Here is a 23,222-nt window from a genome sequence, read left to right as displayed (position 1 = left end):
CCCCGAAGAGTGCTAGCAAACCTACCTCCCAGGATATTGGTGCCCTTCTGGTTCAGGTGCAACCCGTCCTGTTTGTACAGGTCCCACCTTCCCCAGAATGCAGTCCAATTGTCCAAATACCTGAAGCCCTCCCTCCTACACCATCCTTGCAGCCACGTGTTCAACTGCACTCTCTCCCTATTCCTTGCCTCACTGTCACGTGGCACCGGCAACAACCCAGAGATGACGACTCTGTCCAACCTAGCTTTTAGCTTCCAGCCTAACTCCCTGAGCTCCTGAATGACGTCCCACCCCTTTTCACCCATAATCCTCAGATTTATGGCAACAACTGTAATTAAATTGTGAGTAGGAAATTATTTTCAATTGCTGACGTTTTTAAAATCTAAAGATCAGGATATTGGTATGCTATGATAGTTACACAGATTTTACCCACTTAGACTCAGAGTCATAGAGATGTACAGCACGGAAATTGACTTTTCGGTCCAACTCATCCATGCTGACCAGATATCCTAACCTAATCTAGTGCCATTTGCCAGCACTTAGCCCATATCCCTCTAAACACTTCCTATTCATATACCCATCCAGATGCCTTTCAGATGTTATAATTGTACCAGCCTCCACTACTTCCTCTGGCAGGTCATTCCATGCACATACCACCCTTTGCGTGAGAAAGTTGCATCTTAGGTCCCTTTTAAATCTTTCCCCTCTCACCCTAAACGTATGCCCTCTACTTCTGGACTCCGCCACCCCAGAGAAAAGGCCTTGTCTATTTACCCTATCCACGCCACTCATGATTTTATAAATTTCTATAAAATCACCCCTCAACCTTCGACACTCCATCGAAAACAGCCTCAGCCTATTCAGCCTCTCCCTACAGCTCAAACCCTCCAACCCTGGAAACATCTTTGTAAATCTTTTCTGAACACTTTCAAGTTTCACAGCACATATAGCACAAACTTAAGTCAACTCTTAACAATCCCACTGGGCTATCTTACATCTCCAAATTTTACCCAAAAGAACAATGGTAGGTTTAGACATTTTCCTCAAATATCTAAAGCCCAAAAGTTGCTTTGTGGAAATCCCGGTATCATAAATTACTTCTGATTGAAGGCAGTTATTAAATATGTTACTGTCTCAGTGTATTGAATATGTGAAATACCTCCTGATTAATCCCAACCCCCACTCTATGCACACCAGCGAAAATAGTGAATACTATGTTTGAGAATGGAACCTTTTGTTTCTGAGCTCTGATGCCACTTTGGCTAAGGTGTGGAGACTATCAGACTCCACAAACATTCTGGCCTCAATCTCAAGTCATCTCTCCCGATTTCAATCCTGTTACAGACTTTCCTTTTCCCATTCATCCCTTGATCAAAATTTATCACAATTCTAACTTTCCAAGTTCTGATGAAAGCTCATCAATTTGAAACATTATCAGTAACTTTGTTTCTTTCTCCACAGATGCTGCCAGGTCAGGTTTGTATTATTAGTACTTTGTGTTGCTACACCCAAAACCCAGGCAAGGTTCTCCAATTTGTTACAGCTTCAGATAGGAAATCCCAAATTGTTAAACTCACAAGTGAGGATTATCTGGCTCCTCTTCTTTAATCATGTGCCCCTTGGTTGACCACAACAAGGTTCATTTAAAAACAATAATTTCCCTTGTGGAGGAGGCGAGTACAATTGCTTAAAAGGCCTCTGGATGGAGTATATGAATAGGAAGAGTTTGAAAGGATAAGGGCTGGGTGCTGGCAGGTGGGACTAGATTAGGTTGGGATATCTGGTCGGCATGGACGAGTTGAACTGAAGGGTCTGTTTCCATGCTGTACATCTCTATGACTCTATGACAATACCTTTCTTCTATCCTAAGCAAACTTATGCTTGAAAGGGAGCAAATTTAATTAAGCTTGTGATAAGAAAGGGTGAGTTTATTTATTATTAAAAATGAGAAAAATTAGTTTCACACACAAAATTTTAAAATATGCAGCTCAGTCTCTGAATTGTTCATGAAGAGTGGAAAATTGAATGTTGCAGCTGTTGCAGTGGAGATTACCGATAGTGTTGATGTTGGTAATTGGACAGTCCATTTCATGTTCCTTCATTTTGCATATTAGTTGATATTCTGTAGTTCTGATTCCTTTTGACAGTGATTGATTTCCAGTATGCCCCTTGTTGGCATGTTTCGTTTTTGTCTGGTTGCTAACTAGCTGACCTTTAGCACTTCAGAGTGAAGAAGAATTTTTCAACCTGCAACACAAGGGTGATAAGAGGATAGTTCATCTGTGACCTTCACAACAGACTAACACTGATGCAAGGGCTGGTTTCCACAGTGTTCAGTCCCACTAACACACACTGGTAGAATTGAAACTGCTTTTTAAATCCAACTTTCTGGGTATTCTTTAATGGGAAGAATACAAAATGTGTTTGCAGTTTGGGGCATAATCCACAGGAGGTGACTTATACTGTTGATTAGGGCTGGTCAGCCTTTCATTATCTTTGTGGTCATAAGAGATCACAATCTATTCTGTTTTGACTTACCTCATTCTCCCTTTGGAGGATTGTTGTTTGAAGTTCCTTTCACAGCCATTGGTGACATTTCATCAATTCCAGAGAATGTTTGTCAGCCTGCCAGTGAATTGACACCTTCAGTCATTTTGTCTCTGTTGCAATTCTTTTTTAAAACATACATTTTATAAGTAAGGGATAACAATGCCTGAAAGCGCTTCAGGGTTCCAACCTGTCATTGTAACACTGTTTTTATTGACCTAAGCAGATGCTGAAGTACAAATCTGTCCTGGCTGGTGACAGCTGATACTGGATCTACTGCTAGTTATGGCAGTGCCTATTATTCAGTTTCCTTGCCTTGTCTGCATCACTGCTGGAGCCAGGTTTCTACTCATTTAAATCATGAAGGGACAAATTCTTTCTTTAATTCAAGCACATCTGCGAATTATTTATTTCAAACCTTTTATTCCATTAATTTTTCTCCTTGCCTCATTAAAAAAAGTCTTATAATGGAACTGATACCACCCATCATTTCCTGATTAGAGGGAAAATGTGAATTTACCACTAGCAATTCTATTATTCAGTGAAATACTCAGAAGTGAAGGAATTACCAGCTTCCAACAAGCACTTGTAAATGATAGGATGTAATTGACTGCAATGACTGAATGCAGGATTATCTCCGTACAAACTAGGAGTAGAAGTAGGCAAGTTAGTCCCTCTTGTTTGCTCCAACTCCAACTCTTTGACTATGTCTCCAACTCCACATACCTACTTCCTGCTAATAACAACTGACTCCCTGTCACAATGTAATCAGATTCCAATATCCTGCTCTACCCTGCCCTCTTTATTTAAAAAAACCCTCTGGTTTCTCCTGTATTAGTTATCCTTTCCCACCAAAACGGACATGGAGATAGGCTTTCATTGAGTGTTCTTGATAGTCTGTAACCAGAAACCTATAAAGGATGGTACTGCTTACTTAGCCCACAGCCTTCTTTTCCTTCCTGTCACCTCTTCCAGATTTCAAACGTGTTATCACTGGATAACATATTTGTTTGAAACTTGCCATTTTCAGATACTGAATTTTCTATCATTTTTCTAAATATAATGGTGAGGCTTGGGGACTAATTTTCTAGTCAGTATTCTGTGCATCATAAAATCAATATATAAAATTGAATGGTAATTTCTTTGCTTGATAGATCCCAACAGTGTGCCTCATGGAGAAAGAAACCCTTGTTTTTGAGTTTTCTTGATCTTGCAACTGATGCATCTTCATTTAAAGAAAACTCATTCAATTTGCAATAGTTAAATTGCATTATATATAAAAGATGTCTAATAAATCTTCACCATTTTAAAATAATTCTTCATGAGATGCAGAAGTCTGACATTTTCTCCAGTAGGAATTGAAATGAACTCAGTTTGCTGTCAGCAGAGTCATTGTCCAATGTAACTGTTTGTTGGGATTTATTGCTTCGCTGTTACATTTTATAGAGAAGATTAGAATGCATTTTTATCTTCTAAAAGTACTAAAGCATTGGAGTTAGTTCCAAACTGATGTGCAAAAAAAAAACCAGTGAGCAGTAGTGTCAAGAAGACTTATCCTTCGAGGATACATTGTTTGATAACAATATAGAGTCAATTATTTAGAAAGCTAAATGAAGCAGCAAGAGGATATTAATAAGATATAGAAATTGGCTAAGAAGTAATAGATGGGATTCTAAACCAGTGTGAAATTGTGCATTATTTAAGAGAAAAGCTGTAATTAAGCTTTGAATGTGATTTAGTCAATGAGGAAGTACTGACTGGCTTGGAGGTACAGGAGCCTCAATCTCAGCATTATGTAGATCATGATGTAGAGAACATCATCATTCTAGTTGCCAGGCAAACATAATTAACAGATTATTAATTATATATTCTGAACAGATTAGCAGCATTTACTAACGACATACAAAGGACTATATGGTTGAACATTTTTTCTCTACTTCTTCATTTTTCTGCCTTTATATTCTATGTTTTGGTTTATTTTTCTGTGTTTTAATATGGCACCAGAGAGGGTCAACCCTGTATAACACTTTTCACTTATAACAAAATACACGTGACAATAAATAAATCAAATCAAATCATTAGGACTCTTCCAACCTTGCCATATTAATAAAAATCTATTTACATAGGGATGAACCTTACATTTTTGACTCAGTACAAGTTGCGTCCAGTCTTTTAGATGGTTCTTGTTGTGAGGCCCAGCGAGATTTTTTTGCTGTATCTTTCAAACCCACCTCATTAATTACCTACCCATCTCTATGGCGTTCCTCATGTCCGATTGTATCGACATGCTACCAAACATGGTTCCCAGAAAAATTTGCCACAAAGACTGACATCCTTTGTACCCATGTCAATTTGGAAAGCCTGCTGTGCACTTAGGCAAGTGTTGGCAATCTAGTATTAGCCCTCATCAACAATGTAATGGGCACAGCAGCTGTAATGCCACACTATGCATGGCATTTAGCCAGCATGGCTGACACTCCCTTGCACTTTCTCTCAATTGCTGCTTAACCAGCAGTCCATACAGTTTTACCTGGAGCATTGGAGGCTGAGGGGTGACCTTATAGAGGTTTACAAAATTATGAGGGGCATGAATAGGATAAATAGATAAAGTCTTTTCCCTGGGGTCAGGGAGTCCAGAACTAGAGGGCATAGGTTTAGAGCGAGAGGGGAAAGATATAAAAGAGACCTAAGGGGCAACGTTTTCACACAGTGGGTGGTATGTGTATGGAATGAGCTGCCAGGATGTGGTGGAGGCTAGTACAATAGCAACATTTAAGAGGCATTTGGATGGGTATATGAATAGGAAGGGTTTGGATGGATATGGGCCGGGTGCTGGCAGGTGAGATTAGATTGGATTGGGATATCTGGTCGGCATGGACAGGTTGGACCGAAGGGTCTGTTTCCATGCTGTACATCTCTATGACTCTGTGACTCTAACTGTACTTAATTACATCTTGTCCACTAGGGAAATGTCCCACTCAGATAAATGGTCAGACTAGTCCAAACATGAGCTTTTATTATCAGCCAACAGAAGAGAACACAGAGGAAACCAAGAGATGCTGCAGTTTACCCCCCACAATGCAAATATGGCATTATGACTGACAGTCCATGATGGTCTTCTTCATTCAACTCACATCTACCAGCTGTTGATCAGGTCCTACTTGTAACAGAGGGCTCATACCTAGAGTTCTTGCATCTACTCAGAGAGTTTTCTCCAGCTCAACATTCTCATCTTTCTCCTTGGGTAACTGCTCCTGTTCCCCTAGCTCTTCAGCATCCATTGCCAAATTGTCTGCTCCAGTTGTCCAGAGCACAGCAAGTCAGGATGAAATGGCACACTCTGTCTGGACTATATTGGAGGACCCCTTCAGACTGCTTTAAGCAACAGAACCAGGTTAGAGTTGCATGGTTCACTCAGTTGCAACATGTACTCCAACTTGGCGAAGGTGGTGCATTGGCTGTGTAGCCAACATATTAGAGTAGAAAGGGAGTTTCTGCTGTCACCTGACCCCCTTCTTTTCCCAGGCCCATCTCAACTGTATAACTATCCTTTGCATTCATTAGAGTCTATTGTCTTTCTTATATGGCACACAATGCAGGGGTGTTTCCCTTATTCTCCCACATCACCTTTGGAAGCTCCATAAGTGAAAATGCCACTAAGTTCTGCCTCACTGAAATGACAATGTTAAGAAGCAATAATGGCACAATCCACCTTTGACCAACATTTGACTGATAGCACTTTCACTCTACATGAATTGTATATATGTGAAAAAGTGTTTGTAAGTGAAATGTAGCTGGGGTTTGCAAACCCATGCTCTGTATATTTGTCCCTTCAAAGTCCTAGTGTCCAGCAGAATTGGTCACTATGCTTTTGCTCAAAGTGACTCTGACTCTGGCTATTCTGGGCATTGTCCCAGCTACTTTCTAGTTCCATTTTGCATCTAGAGAATTGCAGGTGATGGCAGGAAACCAAACTCATGGTCAACAGTGTCACCATCATCACCACCATACCTTGCCCAGTCACCTGTCAATGTCCAGTACCTTCAAGTCCCCTTTCACCTCCCTCTATCTCAACATCTCATTTCAACCCATCCTCCCATATGGTGAGCTATATATAGAAGTGTTTTCCCTGTTCATGAACCCTGCTATTAAACTTTAATAATGCTTACCACGTTCCTCCTTCACCTATGGAGACCACATTGGCCATCTGCTGATAACTTCCCTCCTGTAGCTTTCCATGCCCTCAAAAGTTGTTCCACATATTCCCATACATCTTGAGTTTCCTCCACCACTGTCTTTGCTCCCATCTCCACAAATGTCTTGCTCCCACCCTTGACTTTCCCACCCTTTTAGCATTAATCTCTCCATTGTCCCAAAAGGGCACCCTTTGAACCCTCCTGAATGACTGACAGACAGATCCCTATGATTTGCCCAAGACCTTTGTCTGAACTCAACAGCATCCCCTAGACATCACTGACCAGACCCCGGACCGCTGTCTTTGCAGCTCCCTGAATGACTGTGAATAATTCCCATCTACTGGTGCTGGCCTTACAGGTTGGCCCATAGCCCACTTCTCAGACAGCAGTTGGTCAGATCCCTGATGATGAGTATCCCAACCTGATAACTATCCATGGCTTAGAATCTGATCTGTCTGCAGATGGTGCCCCTGTATGAAACTGCTGGGACTACCTGACTGATAGTTGTATCCCCTTGACTGAAGACTGAAGCGCTAACATGCATGGCATAGCAAGGCAAGGCATAGATGCCATGCACATGCAGATTGACACTAATTAAGTGAGCACTAACAGAGCAAGCCAGCAGCCCTGAGGTGCAGCCTGCTCGAGTCCATGCACTCAAAGACTCTCTATTGCGGCCTTTCAAAGCAAACCGCTAGTCTGCCCTACAATGCTAGATTGTGCTTCCTAAATGGCAAGTGGATCTGAGATATATCTTGACAGTCATGGGGGTTTGGCAAATGTCTGCTATCAATGTCTGTCGAAAGCAATTATTCAGCTCTGAGATGCTGTTTGGTGCTGAGCAAATAGATGCAGACAGCAGTGAGTTGAAGTTAGCAAATGCCTGCTCTGACTGCCAAGCTGAGGATTCTTGACATCTAGCTTTTTCAGCATATCTGGTAAGAAAAGAAGCTGAACAAAAATAGGGAGAGTCGTGGCATTGATAAGGCATTTAATAAGCTATATTCCCCCTTAACTGGCAACACATTGCTTGGCAAAAGCGTATGAAATGCAATGCAATTTTTTTGACAGGAGATAGGCCTCAGACTTTTCATTCAATTTCACCACAAATCGTGTCATTGCCCACGTCGCCACCCCTATAAGACTCTGCTCCATGTCTCACTAACAACCATTCCAGTTCATAAAAGCATAATAAACATAACCAGTGAAATATTTGCCTGTATTCTGGAATAGTACATCTTCTAAATGTATTCTAGAGGGGCAGAGTCAAGAGTTGCTGGATGGCCTTGGATCCCACTGTAGTCAAGATTAGAGTGATGCTGGAAAAGCACAGCAGGTCAGGCAGCATCTGAGGAGCAGGAAAATCGACGTTATGGGCAAAAGCCCTTCATCAGGAATGGAGCTATAGCTGAATCCAAGGAATGGCTACGCCTTATGTGAGACCACTGGGCCAACACACCCATTTCTTATGTGTTCCATATGCCAGTATTTAAAGTTGATGGGAATAGTATCTAGCAGCATTGAATAAATAATGTTTCACCGAAAGACAGTCCTAAATTGAAACCATTACTTTAAAGCAACAAATTCCTTTTCATCATGTACTCCCGGGTCTCTGGCGCTGTGAGGCAGCAGTGCTAACCACTGTGCCACCGTGCCGCCCTGTTGATGGAAAAGTTGATGGAAAAAGTATCTAGCAGCATTGAATAAATAATATTTCACCGAAAGACAGTCCTAAATTGAAACCATTACTTTAAAGCAACAAATTCCTTTTCATCATGTACTTTTCATATCAGGATTCTTAGAATTGGTTTGTGATCACATTGTACAGTTCTGTTTCTTAATCTTTGAAAACTTGCATTTAACATACAAGTATGTAAAATAGGGTTGTGATAGAATAGGAACCTGTCCTGACTTAAACTGGACTGAAAACAAAGTGCTGGAGAAACTCAGCAGGTCTGCCAGCATCTGTGGAGAGAGAAAAACAGGGTTGGCTTTTCAAGCTTGTTGTGACTTCTTTGGAATAACTATGGTTTCAGTATCCTTTTAGATATCAGGAGCAGCAAACCTGAAGTACACAAAAACATTTTCTTGTGAACATAATTTAGACATTTTGAAAGATGAAAGTGAGCTCCATTGGTGCCAAATATCAAATTCCTTTTGGATTGCTTGCTGCAATGTCCAGGAAATTAATGGCAATCTTAAAGGATGGGCAATGCTGCCGTTGCATCTGGTTATGTGAAAACTGGATGATCAAAACTCTTGGTTCCTTAACAGCTGTTTCATAAGCTAGCTGTTGCAAGCCTCAGCCGGAACGGATTTTTTCATGACTGCATTCTAAAATCCACCAACACAATATTCCTGTTTTCACAGAGGTTGCATCAAACAATTTTTCAACTATTTACAAATAAGCCTACTCGTGAAAGTCCAGAAGATGCAAGCTCTGTAGATTATTCATCAATATAAACTCATAATTCATTAGTCTAAAATCACACATCCCACTATGTGGAATATCAGAGCTGATATATTCTTTTGTGTTGTGGCATATTTAATTGGCCTTACCAAAGTGGAAAATGACAATTTAATACATATCACAAGAACTTTAGCATTTCACTATTATCCTTTCATCAACACTAAAGAGTTCCTTTTTTTCCCCATAAATTTACAGCTTGTCAAAAACCCTGGGAGATGATTAAACCTATTGCAAGTGCCTCAAGCACATGCTTTGATTTACCTCTTCTGGTATATGATATTTCAGTGCAACTTGTCAATCACCAGAACAAACAGGAGCTCTTGTGGCTTATTTGGTATTGTTCCTGCCTTTGAACCAGAGGTTCGAGCTTCAGGTACTACTCCACAACTTCTCAGCCACTGAGGAAATGTTAATGATGCAATTCAACAGGCCAGCAACTGATCTGCTTATTCTTTCAACAATCCCCCATTACACCCAAGGGAGAAAAGGTGCGTAGAGAAAATGAAACAAATTCGCCAGTACACAATCAATGCAAAGGTGTGGAATTTCAGGACCTGGATATTCTTGAAATGTTACAGGACTGTGTTAACATTTGGGACAGACATAAATCATGTAAAGAGCTGAAAACAATGGGTCATTACAATATAGCTCATTTCTCTTTTAGCTATCCCAGAAATACTGAAACCACTTTGTCAGGCCTCGTTGGGGTAATATGTTGAAAATCAAGTCTATTCCAGGAGTCATCAGAAAAAGTAAAGATTTTAGAAAGTAGACAAAATTCCCCAATTTTCTTCTCTTTTAGACTGAGGCTGACGGAAAGCACAGATAGGCTTATGTACTTAACAAGAATGACTATTTATTACAGATAAGTAGATTGTAGTGGCAGATACACAATAATGAACTATTGATATATAACTCTACTAGTTATAAGTCTAGCTGTCTTATATATGCCCTCTCCACACACACACACAGACACACACACACATAAATAATAAATAGATTGTATGGCTGGAGGTTGCAGTTCAATTGTCCTTATTCAAACAGTCCACTGAGATGGTCCTCTTAGCTTGTCAGGAAATTCTGCTCCTTGATTCTACTATTCCAGAAACTTTCGCTTGCGTGTTGAAGATATCACGTGACTAGTTCACATTTTTAAAGTCTCCAGGTCACTGATTAAGAGCCAAAATTTGCAACAACATTTGAGGGGAGAAACAAAACTACAGGTAATTCTCCTATAATACTGTAGTTTCATTCCAGCGAAATTTCACTTAATAGAAAATTGCTTAATGAAAATAATGGGGTCAATGGAAAAAGTGGGTTTAGGGGCAGACCAGCAAAACATATCACTGACAAATCGCTCAAATATCACCCAAACAACTAACACAAAATATAGCACAGCCTGAATGCAAGTTTAAATCACATTTATTAATGAAATGAAAGTAAATGTAACATATTATATTGAAAACTATTGTTAATGCAGGAACAGAGGGTTATCATCATCACTACCTTCAAGTGCAGTTGTGGTTGCAGAAATGCATAGCTATTGTTGATTGTCTGACAGTTTCTTGGGGGTTGGTTTAAAAAAACACATCCAGGTTTTGCTGCTTTATCCTTTATCTTCTTTCTTGAAGCTGTTCATAGGGTGCCAGGTGATATCTTATTGAACGAACTGCTACCCTGCTGTGTTCTGCGTTGCAATCGTTATCCTCCAAGAGCTACAATTGCAGGTCAATTTCCCTCATGATAGAAGTCAAAAGAGAACTGAAAAACTCTCGTGGTGCTGTGTCCTGAACTTCATCTTTTTCATCTCCAACTTCCACTTTACCCTCAGTCACTATCTATTGTGGAGAGGTCTTCACAGTGGGATTCAAGCAGCTCTTCAATATCCTCACTTTGCACTTCTTCAGAGCCAACCTGCTTTGCACAGGCAGCGCAATGGTTTTTGATTTTTGGGAGCTCCTCCAATGGTTTATATCCTTTAAATCTTGAAAAGAAATCCAAGAGAAGCCACCACCTCAGTCCTCCACAATAATGTCAATAGCTTTTTTGATGTTAAAGCTCTTCCAAAATTGAAGAACACTGTTCTTATTATCCCAGCCAGCAGCTGCAATCAGCCTCTTCAATGTGCATCTTAAACAATAAGCTTTAAAAGCTGATGTTGCACCCTGGTCCATGGGTTGACCATGGTCCTGCATCAGTATCTCCAAGGAAAAGCAAGTCACATGCCTCTCTTGGGCATCTGTGCCACTTTCTCGTGAAATGAGATTAACAACAGAAAATGCTGGACATACACAAGCCTCATACACATCAGAGCCACCAACTCTATTAAACTTCAGAACACCCTCAAAAATTTAATACCCAATTTCTCCACCTACTTTTCCTCAATTTGGAGTGTTTTATAATCAGCGAAGGCAATGTGAAAGTGAATGGTATCAGCTGTCATTAGACTTGAGGCTTGTGTATGTCCAACACTTTCAGCTGTTAATCTTATTTGAGCAGACAGTTGATGTAACTTTAGGATATTGTCACAATTGAGGTTGGAGGTAGAATGTTTATGTGCAAGAAAGGCTTGAGAAAGGAGTTCCAAATACAAGTTCCACGTGCAGATTTTAGACAGTGACTGAACTCATGCTCACTGCATCCCTGATACTCTCTCCCAATAATACCCTTCTGCCCCCAATACAATGCTCAAACCCTCTCCGATAATACACCCCTCACAAACCTTCCTGACAATGCTTACCCTCCTCACCTCCTAACAATACTGTCCCCTCATAACTCCTTTTGATAATGCTCACTCTCCTGATAACACTCACTTCCTTCATATCCCTCCTGATAATACTCACTCCCTTTCACAACCCTGCCTGAAATTGTGTACCCTACTCACACACCCTCCTGAAAATATTTGTCCCTCCCAAAAATGTTCATTGTGCTCACTGCATCCCCCCCCCCCCCCCCGCCCCACCACCACCAATAAAACTCACTCCCACATACTCCTGATATTGTGCACCCTTCCTCACAATACACTCCTACCTCACCAATACCCCTCGGAATATCAACACCTTCCACTATTTCATGTGCAAAATAACTTGTTTAAGATGAGAGAATGAATTGTGCAGGACGTCCCATGAAGTCAAATTGAAAGGGGAAGGTGACAATTCTTTCACCAGACTTTGCCTTGTCAGCCACATCAAATGGTGGCCCTGGTCTGCTGTCCTGTGGATAAGAGACATGTCAGCTCTTTCCACTCAACTCTATCTATTCTTTCTACTGATTTCCTTCCATGTGGACAAGGAATCTTTCCCTCTACATCCTCATTTGTTCCACCAAGACCTTACATCTGCATTAAAAACATTGTGAGCTGTGAATTCTACACTTCTGGCTTCACACAGCACAGAGATTAGACAGTGGTCCATGCCAGTGATTTATGATCCACGTGAACCTCCTCCCACTTTTGCTAAGCTAGCAATTAATAAATCACAGCCCTTCAATTCTATTCACAAACCAAAAGTACTAAGAATAACTGTAGTCCCACTGCTGTTTCTGGTGACCCAGCTAATCCATCTAAATCATCTCTGATTAGTAATTGAAACATTGTAGTTTGCTTGGGTCAGCCATTTACTGATTGTACACTTTTTAAGCTGAAAATTTAACTCGTTTGACACTAATACTTGCTGTAGGCTGCAATGGCCAAATGGTTCTCCTGTAATTGCAAATGCTCTTTCCACTGAAGGTCAACAACTAATTTGTAAACTGAGATCACACTTTATTCATTGAGGGACTCTTTAATCACACATTGATCAAGCATTTCAAATTGTGACCTCTTTTTTTTCTCAACCTATTGATAATGATATTTAAGATCAATTTTCAGTTGAATAGCAGATAGTAAAATGGTAGAAGCTAGAAATCTACATTGAGAGATAAATTCCATAGCTCCTTTGATTGGATGATAATTCCTTGCCTGATTGTTTCTAAAATTAAAATTATACATTGCCAGGACCATGTTTGGAATAAGAATGATCACTTAACAAAAATGCACTGTCGCTTAAAAACTGAGGTGTTGCACTGTGTTTGAATAATTTCATGTTTAATGTATTCCAAACCTGTCTTCCACTTACTGCTCCTCTAGCTTTTTCACAGATGCTACGCAACAAAACACTGTTTATTATTCATTGGATTTCTGGGGAATTTGTCTCAGATCTGCTTAGCATTCTGTAATGTACCAAGACCATAGTTGTTTGATGCATTTTGTACACCAGAGGTCCTAACTCTGTCATGAATATCACTCCATAGTATTTTCCCCAGATGCTCAAAAAACCAATGCTTGTCAGATTTATTCTCGTTGTTCAGTTTCACCAAATAAAGATTTCTGTAGCAATTCTGGGCCATATTCCCAAATAATTTAAATTTAAATCATCTGACTTCATTCAGGATGCAGTCAGAGTGGCAGTTAGTTTTATGTCTCTATGTGTATTGTTGTCACCTATTTTATGTTTGGTCATGTTTTCCAGAATGTTTGTTTTGGATCATAGGACTGAATCTTCCATTTTGACTAAGTATCTTTTTTGTCAAATTCCATGGAGGGTTTCTTTAAGCAAGGCCTAGCAAGTTCTCATGCAATTGCCCCAAACTCACCTCATTAACTATATGCCATGCCCTGAAGGTGGTCCCTTTTGTAGACAGGGACTTGGAGGTCCTATTAGAAGGTCAGTCTCTTCCCTCAGATCGGGCAGAGGAAGCCGTGACATCAGATCCTGTCAGTTTGGTTCATGTTTGACTACCTGACTCAATGTAGTGTCCAAGGTCTAGCGAAATGTTCAGCAATGTAGGAATAAAGTCAATTACCTTCTCCAGAGTAAGTGCCACCATCTGCTCTCTGTGACTTCACACTTAAATTTCTGCTATGGCATCCAACTCCCACCAGGTCCTTTGCCCTACCAGGCCCTCTATTTCTTAAAAGATTTTCCCTCACTTGCTTTCACCCAGCACAAATTCCTGTACTACTAATCCTGCCCATTCTCTGCACTCCTTACTCACTCACCTGGAACATTTTACCACCTTGTGCTCCAAAGTGAGCCCTGAAGTGCAGAATGATGCTGTGAGTGGATGGGAGATGTGCTGTGATGATGCACATGTTGGATGCCAGCATCTATAGACATGGAGTGCGTGCAGCCGCTGTCCATGGACCATACCCTGGGATGGTGTACTAGGTAACCGAGATGGAGGTCCAGAGGTACATGCGGCAATCTAGAATTGCCAGTTACCAACTTAACATTTCACGTTGGGAATTCTTGGTACCTAGTTTCTGTCAGGAACATGGGAGCTTAAGAGCCTAAATATTAATGCAGAGATTAGGTAGTAATGAGGCTGATAAATATCAATAACCCCATTTATAAATCTCTCGTCGCTTACGAGTGAGAATTTCGACTTGACATTTGGACTTGATTCGAAAATATAATTTGTCAATTTTGACAATAAGAAAAGCCTCGCTTTACATAGAGTCATAGAGATATACAACACAGAAACACATCAACTGATTCCTGAAGAAGGGCTTATGCCCGAAACGTCAATTCTCCTGCTCCTTGGATGCTGCCTGACCTGCTGCGCTTTTCCAGCAACACATATTTCAGCTCTGATCTCCAGCATCTGCAGTCCTCACTTTCTCCTAACAGATCAGCTTCAGTCCAACTCATCCATGCCGACCAGATATCCTTACCTAATTTATCTTTCCACCCTTCAGGCACTCTGCCTGTATTCCTGATGAAGGGCTTTTGCCCAAAACATCGATTTTACTGCTCCTCGGATGCTGCCTGAACTGCTGTGCTTTTCCAGCACCACTCTAATCTAAACCCCCAAAATTACCTAATCTAGTTCCATTTGCCAGCATTTGGCCCATATCCCTGTAAACCCTTCCTGTTCATATACCCATCGAAATGCCTTTTAAATGTTGTAATTGTACCAACCTCCACCACTTCCTCTGGCAGCTCACTCCTTCCACGCACCACTCTCTGTGTGAAAAGGTTGGTTCCCCTCTCGCCCTAAACCTATGCCCTCTAGTTCTGGACTCCCCCACTCCAGGGAAAAGACCTTGCCTATTTACCCTATCCATGCCCCTCATGGTTTTATAAACCTCTATAAGGTCATCCCATGGCCTCTGATGCTCCAGGGAAAATAGCCCCAGCCTATCCAGCCTCCCTATAGCTCAAATCCTCCAATGCTGGCAACATCCTTATAAATCGTTTCTCAACCCTTTCAAGTTTCATAACATCCTTCCAATAGGAGGGCGACCAGAATTGTACATAATAGTCCAAAAAGTGGTCTAACCAATGTCCTGTACAGCCACAACATGACCTCTCAACTCCGGGCTTATGCCCGAAACGTCGATTCTCCTGTTCCCTGGATGCTGCCTGACCTGCTGCGCTTTTCCAGCAACACATTTCCAGCTCTGATCTCCAGCATCTGCAGACCTCACTTTCTTCTCAACTCCGATACTCAATGCTCTGACCAGTAAAGGAAAGTGCTGAGACATACTGTCCAAGTGCAACATTATTTCCATTTGCTTGGCTTTAAAATCTGTTTCTCTCATCATCTGCTCCTCCATCAAATGTTCTCTTTTCCCTGGTTGTTAGAAATGTTTCTAAGAGACAATCAGGATAAAAAAGTAATCCAATCTGTATGTAGACCTTTTTTTACAAAAAGGAAATATGTTGTACGTTTCGGCTTAACAGTTGGAAAATTAGGTTTACAAGTATGTTTCACCAGAAAAATAATCGAAATGATTTGATAACACTGAATCTTAAGATCTTGAATTTCTGTACAATGAACTAACAATAAAAAGAAATGTGCACCTGCTGGTGACCAAGATGGATGTTTGCACAAAGGTTCCTTGGGTCAGCTTATTTCCATACTCATTGGGTAATCATCAGTATAAATACTATATCATGTGAATGTGCATAACTAAAGTCTGTAAGAACTGCAATATAACCTTCTTGCAAGGTAGATTATACATAAAGACTGTCGTTAACAGGTCACCATAAAAGGTATCCTCACTCAAGCTTCTAAGCCTTTTCAAGTGTAAGATCACGGATGTTATGGGGGCAGGAATTCAATTCATGGTGTTGTGGTTCTGTTCGCCGAGCTGGAAGTTTTTGTTGCAAATGTTTCGTTCCCTGGCTAGGCGACATCATCAGTGCTTGTCGCCTAGCCAGGGGACGAAACGTTTGCAACAAAAACTTCCAGCTCGGCGAACAGAACCACAACAACGAGCACCCGAGCTACAAATCTTCGCACAAACTTTGATCAATTCATGGTGGTTGACAATGATGCTAGTGGCATATTGAAATACAAGGTTAGTGAACGAACATTTACTTGTGTCACCTTGACATCCCTGTGAAACACCACACAGTTTCCATCACTTCCTAGCTCCCATAATTCCAAAGGGATAAATCTTATCCATTCTTATTTCTATTTCCTGCAGATCCACCAGTTCTGGGGTTACAAAGAAAAAAAGGAAACAGTGATGAAGAGGAGTAATAGTGAATCATCTGGCAGAAAAATATTGCAAAGAAAGGGGAAGGGATTTAAAGGACCAGACAACGCATGTGTCGCATGTATGATATGAGTGACTCTCCAGATAGCATCACAATGATGGAATGTGGGCAAGAAAGAACATTGTCCAGAAATAATCTCCAGCAATACAGCCAGGAGAAATCTGCCATGAAACAAAGAATATTCTGTGAGCCTTTTGTTGAACTTGAGGAGCCAGCCAGCTATTATATTCCGGTGCACATATGACAATCTCAAAAGAAGTACTAGAGGAAAGGCATGTATAGGCACTCAAGGGAATTTAATGTTGATTAGATTAGATTCCCTACAGTGTGGAAACAGGCCCTTTGGTCCAACCAGTCCACACCGACCCTCAGGAGAGTAACCCATTTCCCTCTGACTAACACTATGGGCAATTTAACATAGCCAATTCACCTGACCTGCACATCTTTCGACTGTAGGAGGAAATCCACACAGACATGGGGAGCATATGCAGACTCCACACAGACAGTCGCCCAAGGCTGGAATCAAACCTGGGACCCTGGCGCTGTGAAGCAGCAGTGCTAACCACTGTGCCACCATGCCGCCCCCATCTTGTCCCAAACTCTATGTTTACCAGCTTTGCTGTGTTGAATTTGCAAATTATGTTCATGAATCCAGCAATTGTAAATAGTATTATTTCAGAAAAGATAACTGATGTCTTATTGGACTAGCTGGCTGGTTTGGTTTTCAGCTCACAGTGATACTAAAAACAGCATTAATATTACAGTCATAAATATTGTGAGAAGTTTTATTATTATAATAAAATACTTTAATAAAATTAAAGATAAGCAATATAATTACCTGATTTTCCTATTTTCCCTCTAAACTTGCTAAACTTTCTGTTTAATTTATTTCTGTCTTACAAATTTTCTGTCTTAAGTACAATAAAAAAAAGTTTTCTGTCTCCTACCATCCATTTCAAGGTGGAAACAAATTCTAAACAATTTGTATTTATTAACTGAAAACCAAATTGGTATAATCTGTTTTGAATTAATTCCAATTACCCAAATTATGACTAATATAAAGAGATACCTTAGGAATTGCATTATGATGACACCTTGCATTTAATATGGTTGAGATGACTAAGATTTTGAAGGATTGTTGTAGAGGAATTTATTAAGTTTTGTGAAAATACCTGAGGTGATTTCTTTAAAGGAAGCCATTGAAAGCTCACTGTGGAGATTAGAGATATTTTTAAAATGAGCTGTTTTCTAAATCACATTACTGATGATAACAGCATGCTTGACTGTGGAGCCATTCGAGTAATGAATGTGTTGGGAGGTTCTTGTTTTATTTGGTTGACTTGAATGGAAGCCTGCTAAAAACAATTGCAAGGAAGCTTGCAATGAACAAGCTGCCTGGTTGATCTCTCTCATTTCTGAAAAGAAAATCATCTGTATTTGTTCAGAGTGAAATGTGTTTATTCTTTGGAAACAGTGATTAAAGAACATCTCAAAACTCTATCTCCTGATCAAGCTGTCTTTGCCAGGTTTTACCCTCTAGGTGAAAAATGTTTTCCTCAAATATTCTCTAAATTCTAGCCTTTCCCTTTCAAAAAAAGTGCCCCCTTGCTCCTGACCCTTCAACTAAGGGGAACAGCTGCTTTCTATTCACCCTGTCCATGTCCCTCAATCGAATACACCTCTAATCAGATCCACCAACATTCTTTGCTCCAAAATAAACAACCCAAGCTTACTGAGCCTCTCTTCATCACTGAAATGCTCCAAATCCGGCAACATTCTGGTGAATCCCCTCCCTAACCCCTCCAGTGCAATCACATCCTTCTTACAGTGTGATGACCAGAACTGCACATAGTATTCCAGCTGTGTCCTAACTAAAGTTATGTACAACTCCAATCCTGCTTTTATAATTATGCCATAACTGATAAAGTCAAGTGTCCCATATGTCTTTTTAACTACTCTATTAATCTGTCCCGCCATCTTCAGGGTTTGTGGACAAATGCCCAAGATCTTTTTATTGGATTAGTTTTGTTTTGATAATAAACCAATACTTGCATGTATTAAGACATCTGTTGATATGTTTTTGTGTTCCAGAAAATCTTGAAAAAGTTTTTTAAAATGTTGTGACCCTGTTTCTCATAGCCTAAAGTGAATGTGCACTCCTCCAGTCTTAGTCATAACAATGACTGCCTTCGAAAATGTTGCAATTGTACAGAAGGATGTATTCTTCTCTGATTGGAGGCAAGGCACATGGGTTGGAATGCTGGAAATTTCAGTTTACATATTTACCTAATCTGGATAACTCTCTGCTGACACTGGAAAAGAAACATCTTGCATTTGTGTCATGCTTTTCATGACTACAATCATTCCAAATGTTGACAGTCAGGTAGCTTGAACATGCGATTCCCTAAACGTCTTTCACCTAATCAGCACAAAAATCTTGAGTACTGGATTTTCACAAATTACCTAAATGCTGAGAAGGAGAATATAAAACTACATACACATGAAGTATTCTAAAGGCCTCTGTCCCTAACGAGTTCAAATTCCCCACTTTCTGCACATGCCATGGAGGCGGAGACATACTAATGCATAACTCTATAATTCAATAAACAGCAAATATATTTTTTCTGTGGTCCTAAAACAACCTATAAAATTATGATTACTAATTAAAATAATGATAGATGAGTAGGGAATATCACAGATATTAAAATTCTAAGAATGGAAGTCAGTGTTTTCTCATCCAAGTCCTCCTTTGGATGAATTATATTAATTAAACCTTCCTGCTGGTGTTACTGAGGCTTAAGTAACACTGTATGCTGACAATGTTGATTGAACAATAAACAAGGTATGATTTGGTATGTTGAATTAACAGATTTTGTCAGTTTTCAGTGGACATTTAATAAATATCATTGTGTCCATTCCAACTCTAACTGGGTTAAAAAAAATTAATGGCACTTGGAATTTACATAAAAGGTTGACTTTATATCTGGGTGTGTAGTTTACACTTCAGTCATATTTGTTGTTATGGTCACAGTAAGGACTGTTGGTGATTAGAAAAACCTGAACACCCAATGACCAATCAAAAGAAACTACACCACAAGATTTCATATTCACAAATACAAACAAACTTAACTAGGTACAAAAATGAGCACAAAGCAATCTGTACAACTGTACACAGTTAAGATCTGTTAAAATATATCGCAAATATCTGATTCCATAATTAATTAGCTTAAAGGTATAACATTAATTTTTGGAGTTTTTCGTTTAAGATGGAGATTAAAGTGCTCAATATAGATAAATGGGAACATTTGGTCGAGGAATTGGTATACAGATCGGGGGTAGTTGATGTTAAAGTAAAATAGCTAAATCTTACACATCTTACAGTTAAAAGTGAGAAAACTTTAAATAACAAACAAAAAATAATTTTGTATACAAATGGCTAGATCACACTGGATTCCACGTGTGACATTTAGTAGAGCTAGGGCATCCATCATTATCACAACAATGGAGTTAAATTATTTATGTAGTTCCCATTGTTGGAAACATTAAGTAAAGAAGGGATTTCCTTGGTGGACTAGCAATTCTGGGAAGATAACTGGAAACTCTGTTGGAAATACAAAAGAATCATATGGGTGACAGATTCTAAAGGATTGTTTTGAATGTAAAAAATAGTTCATGTACGTTTATACTTGAAGCATCCCATGTAATGGAGATGCATTGTGGGGAGGACAGAAGTTCCTTAGGTTTAATTTACGTTGTTTCTGTGTGAGTGCATGCGTGTTTGCGCATCAGAAGTAGGAAGTCAGTAGTCTAATTTAGAAACAGAGAGACAGATTCTGCTCACCAAGTCTAGGAAGCAAGTGAGCTAGATATAAGCAAGGCCTGCATTTTAAGCAGAGAAATACTAACATAATAGATAAACAGAATGCAGATGGAAGCTTGAGTTCAGTTTGAAGACAGAATTCCTAAAGGAAGAGAGACTGCAAGATATGTCTCGTTTGAAAAAAATACAAACTCTCATACTGAAAATAAACAGTTCATTTTGTTGAATCAGCTTTTTTGGAGAAGTGACAAAGAAGATTGATGAAAGCAAAGTGGTGGACATTTTCTATATGGACTTCAGCAAAGATTTCAACAAGGTTCTGCCTGGTAGACTGTTAGCAAGGTTAACTCACGTGGAATCCAGTGTGATCTAGCCATTTGTATACAAAATTAGATTGAACTTAGGAAATAGAGGGTGGTGGAGAGTTGAATTTCAGACTGGAGGCCTGTAACCAGGGGTGTGCTGCACAGATCAGTACTGGGTGCACTGCTATTTGTCATTTACAAAAATGATTGGGATATGAATATAGAAGGAATGGTTAGTAAGTTTGCTGATGACACTAAAATTGGTGATGTACTAGTGAAGGAGGTTACCTCAGAGTACAATGCGGCCTTGATCAAATGGACATATGGGCTGAGGAGTGGCAGTTGGAATTTAGTTTAGATAAATGTGAGGTGTTGCATTTTGGTAAGGCAAATCATCTCAGGACTTGTACACTTAATGGTAAGGTCCTGGGGAGTTTTGCCAAACAAAGATACCTTGGGGTGAAGGCTCACAGTTCCTTGAGGGTGGAGTCACAGGTACACAGGCTAGTGAATAGATGTTTGGTAGACTTGCCTTTATTGGTCAGTCCATTGAGTATAGGAGCTGGCAGGTCATGTCGCAGCTGTACAGGACATTGGTTAGGCCACTTTTGGAATATCGTGTTCAATTCTGGTCCCCCTTCCATTGGAAAGATGTTACAAAACTTGAAAGGGTTCAGAAAAGATTTACAAGGGTGTTGCCAGGATTGGAGGGTTTGAGCTATAGAGAGAGGCTGTATCATCTGTCCTAACATATCATTTCTAAGGACTAAACTTCATTGAGATCAGATTTTGGGATACAAATATTTAACTTGCTTGTTTAAAATTCATTTATACATAATTTCAGCAAGACATTAATCCATTTAAAATCATTATAGTGATAAAGTATCAAGCATAATTTCACCACAAATATTGTTAAACATCTTCATCACTGAGCAATAAATAGCACAGGACCTACAGGTATCTCCAGGGATGGGTAGCTGACAAAGACTAGCTTGAAATTTTCTGAATTGCTTTTTGCATAGAAATGACATTGAACTTTAATTTCTGCAAAACATTATCCTGATTTAAGCTTGTCGCTTAATTTCCAACAATGCTTATTCACCTTCTCAAATGTTAATATTTGGCGTAAGACTGCAGTATCACCAACTGAAGAAAATGGCACTATGAATACAAATGTTAGTTATAGTATTATTGGCAACAATGGTTTTCAAACTCACCAAAATCCATAATAAATCTTCAACCAGTTCCTACTTCTCTGCAGTATAAGTATGTTGGCATGATGTTCTTGATGGTACTCTTACATAATATACTGACCTACTGGATACTACTGGCACACAATCCCAAAGCACTATTGCTGCAAAGCAGTCAGCTGAATTTGTACCTAGGGAAATATGCTTGTCACATCCCACAGCTCACTAATGCTGCTTATCACTCTGGGGAAAAGCATATTGATATCATAGGAAGGACTGACTCCTGCAAGAACTTGGATACAAGATCTGTCACTCCAGATTCTTCAGTTAAATGATGACCAATCCCGTGACTTGTCTTTTGATCCACATCTCTGATTTTTGGATCAATGTTTCTATAGCCCTATTCCAGTAGATATCTTTGAATTCACAAAGGAACATTTTATTAATTGCTATGCACAATGTTATACAGTCTTGATCGATATTCACCATATTTAGAAGGATTGGTGTTTGAGCTAATTTAAGTGTGTTGGTTCCGCTTAATCAATGAATATTCTTAAAACAGAAAAGAAAGTAAAATTAATAGCTGCTCTGTTGACTGCGCGTGCTTGCAAAGTCCAACCATGTTGCAGCTCAATGAATTCAAACCCTAGAAATCTAGTTTTTGGAGAAACAATTGAATCAAGCACAGAAATTTTATCTCAGTTATAGCAGAATTAGTTTCTGGATAAAGTAAAACATTATTTTGTTTTAGAATAATAGATTTTGGACCTGAGCGCAGCCTTTGAATATGCAGCTGTGTACAGTAAATGTCAATTTCATTTGGAATGACTGAAAAATGGGAGAAAGGTCAGGAGATAATAACGTATTGAAAATATGTTAAACTTCTGTCAAACTCCAATCCTAACCACAGGTAGGGCTTAGCTCAAGCTTCAGAAAATAATCTGGAATCTAGAGACATCAGATACTTTTACAAGATGGTTTTGCCTTGGCTCTTGTGCTGCAGTGATAATGGCCCTATCTCTAGACCAGAACACCCAGGTTCTGCTCCAGAGGTGTGTAATAACATCTCTGACTTGGTTGATTAGAAGATATCTTGAAGGACTTGCTTGAGGCAGAAACTCTGTTCACCTCAAGTATAGTTCCTTTC

The 23,222-nt window shown here is 39.7% G+C and overlaps 1 protein-coding gene across 2 annotated transcripts in view; it reads right to left on the bottom strand.

Annotated features, from left to right (window-relative positions):
• lhfpl3 (LHFPL tetraspan subfamily member 3) overlaps nt 1-23,222 on the bottom strand; it is a 294,536-nt gene that overhangs the window by 46,555 nt on the left and 224,759 nt on the right. Inside the window, exon 3 of one of the 2 annotated variants that reach the window (XM_043713863.1) lies at nt 1,937-2,247. The exons of the other annotated variant lie outside the window; for it this stretch is intronic. Coding sequence (XP_043569798.1) covers nt 2,243-2,247 — 5 coding nt within the window. The 3' untranslated portion in view covers nt 1,937-2,242. Of the gene's footprint in view, nt 1-1,936; nt 2,248-23,222 lie in introns of those variants that run through there. 2 annotated transcript variants of the gene reach the window in all.

This window comes from Chiloscyllium plagiosum, chromosome 23 (assembly GCF_004010195.1).
Source record: "Chiloscyllium plagiosum isolate BGI_BamShark_2017 chromosome 23, ASM401019v2, whole genome shotgun sequence".
NCBI classification, from domain to species: Eukaryota; Metazoa; Chordata; class Chondrichthyes; order Orectolobiformes; family Hemiscylliidae; genus Chiloscyllium; species Chiloscyllium plagiosum.
Note: the sequence above shows the minus strand (reverse complement) of the source record. Positions and strands in the feature narration are given on the sequence as shown.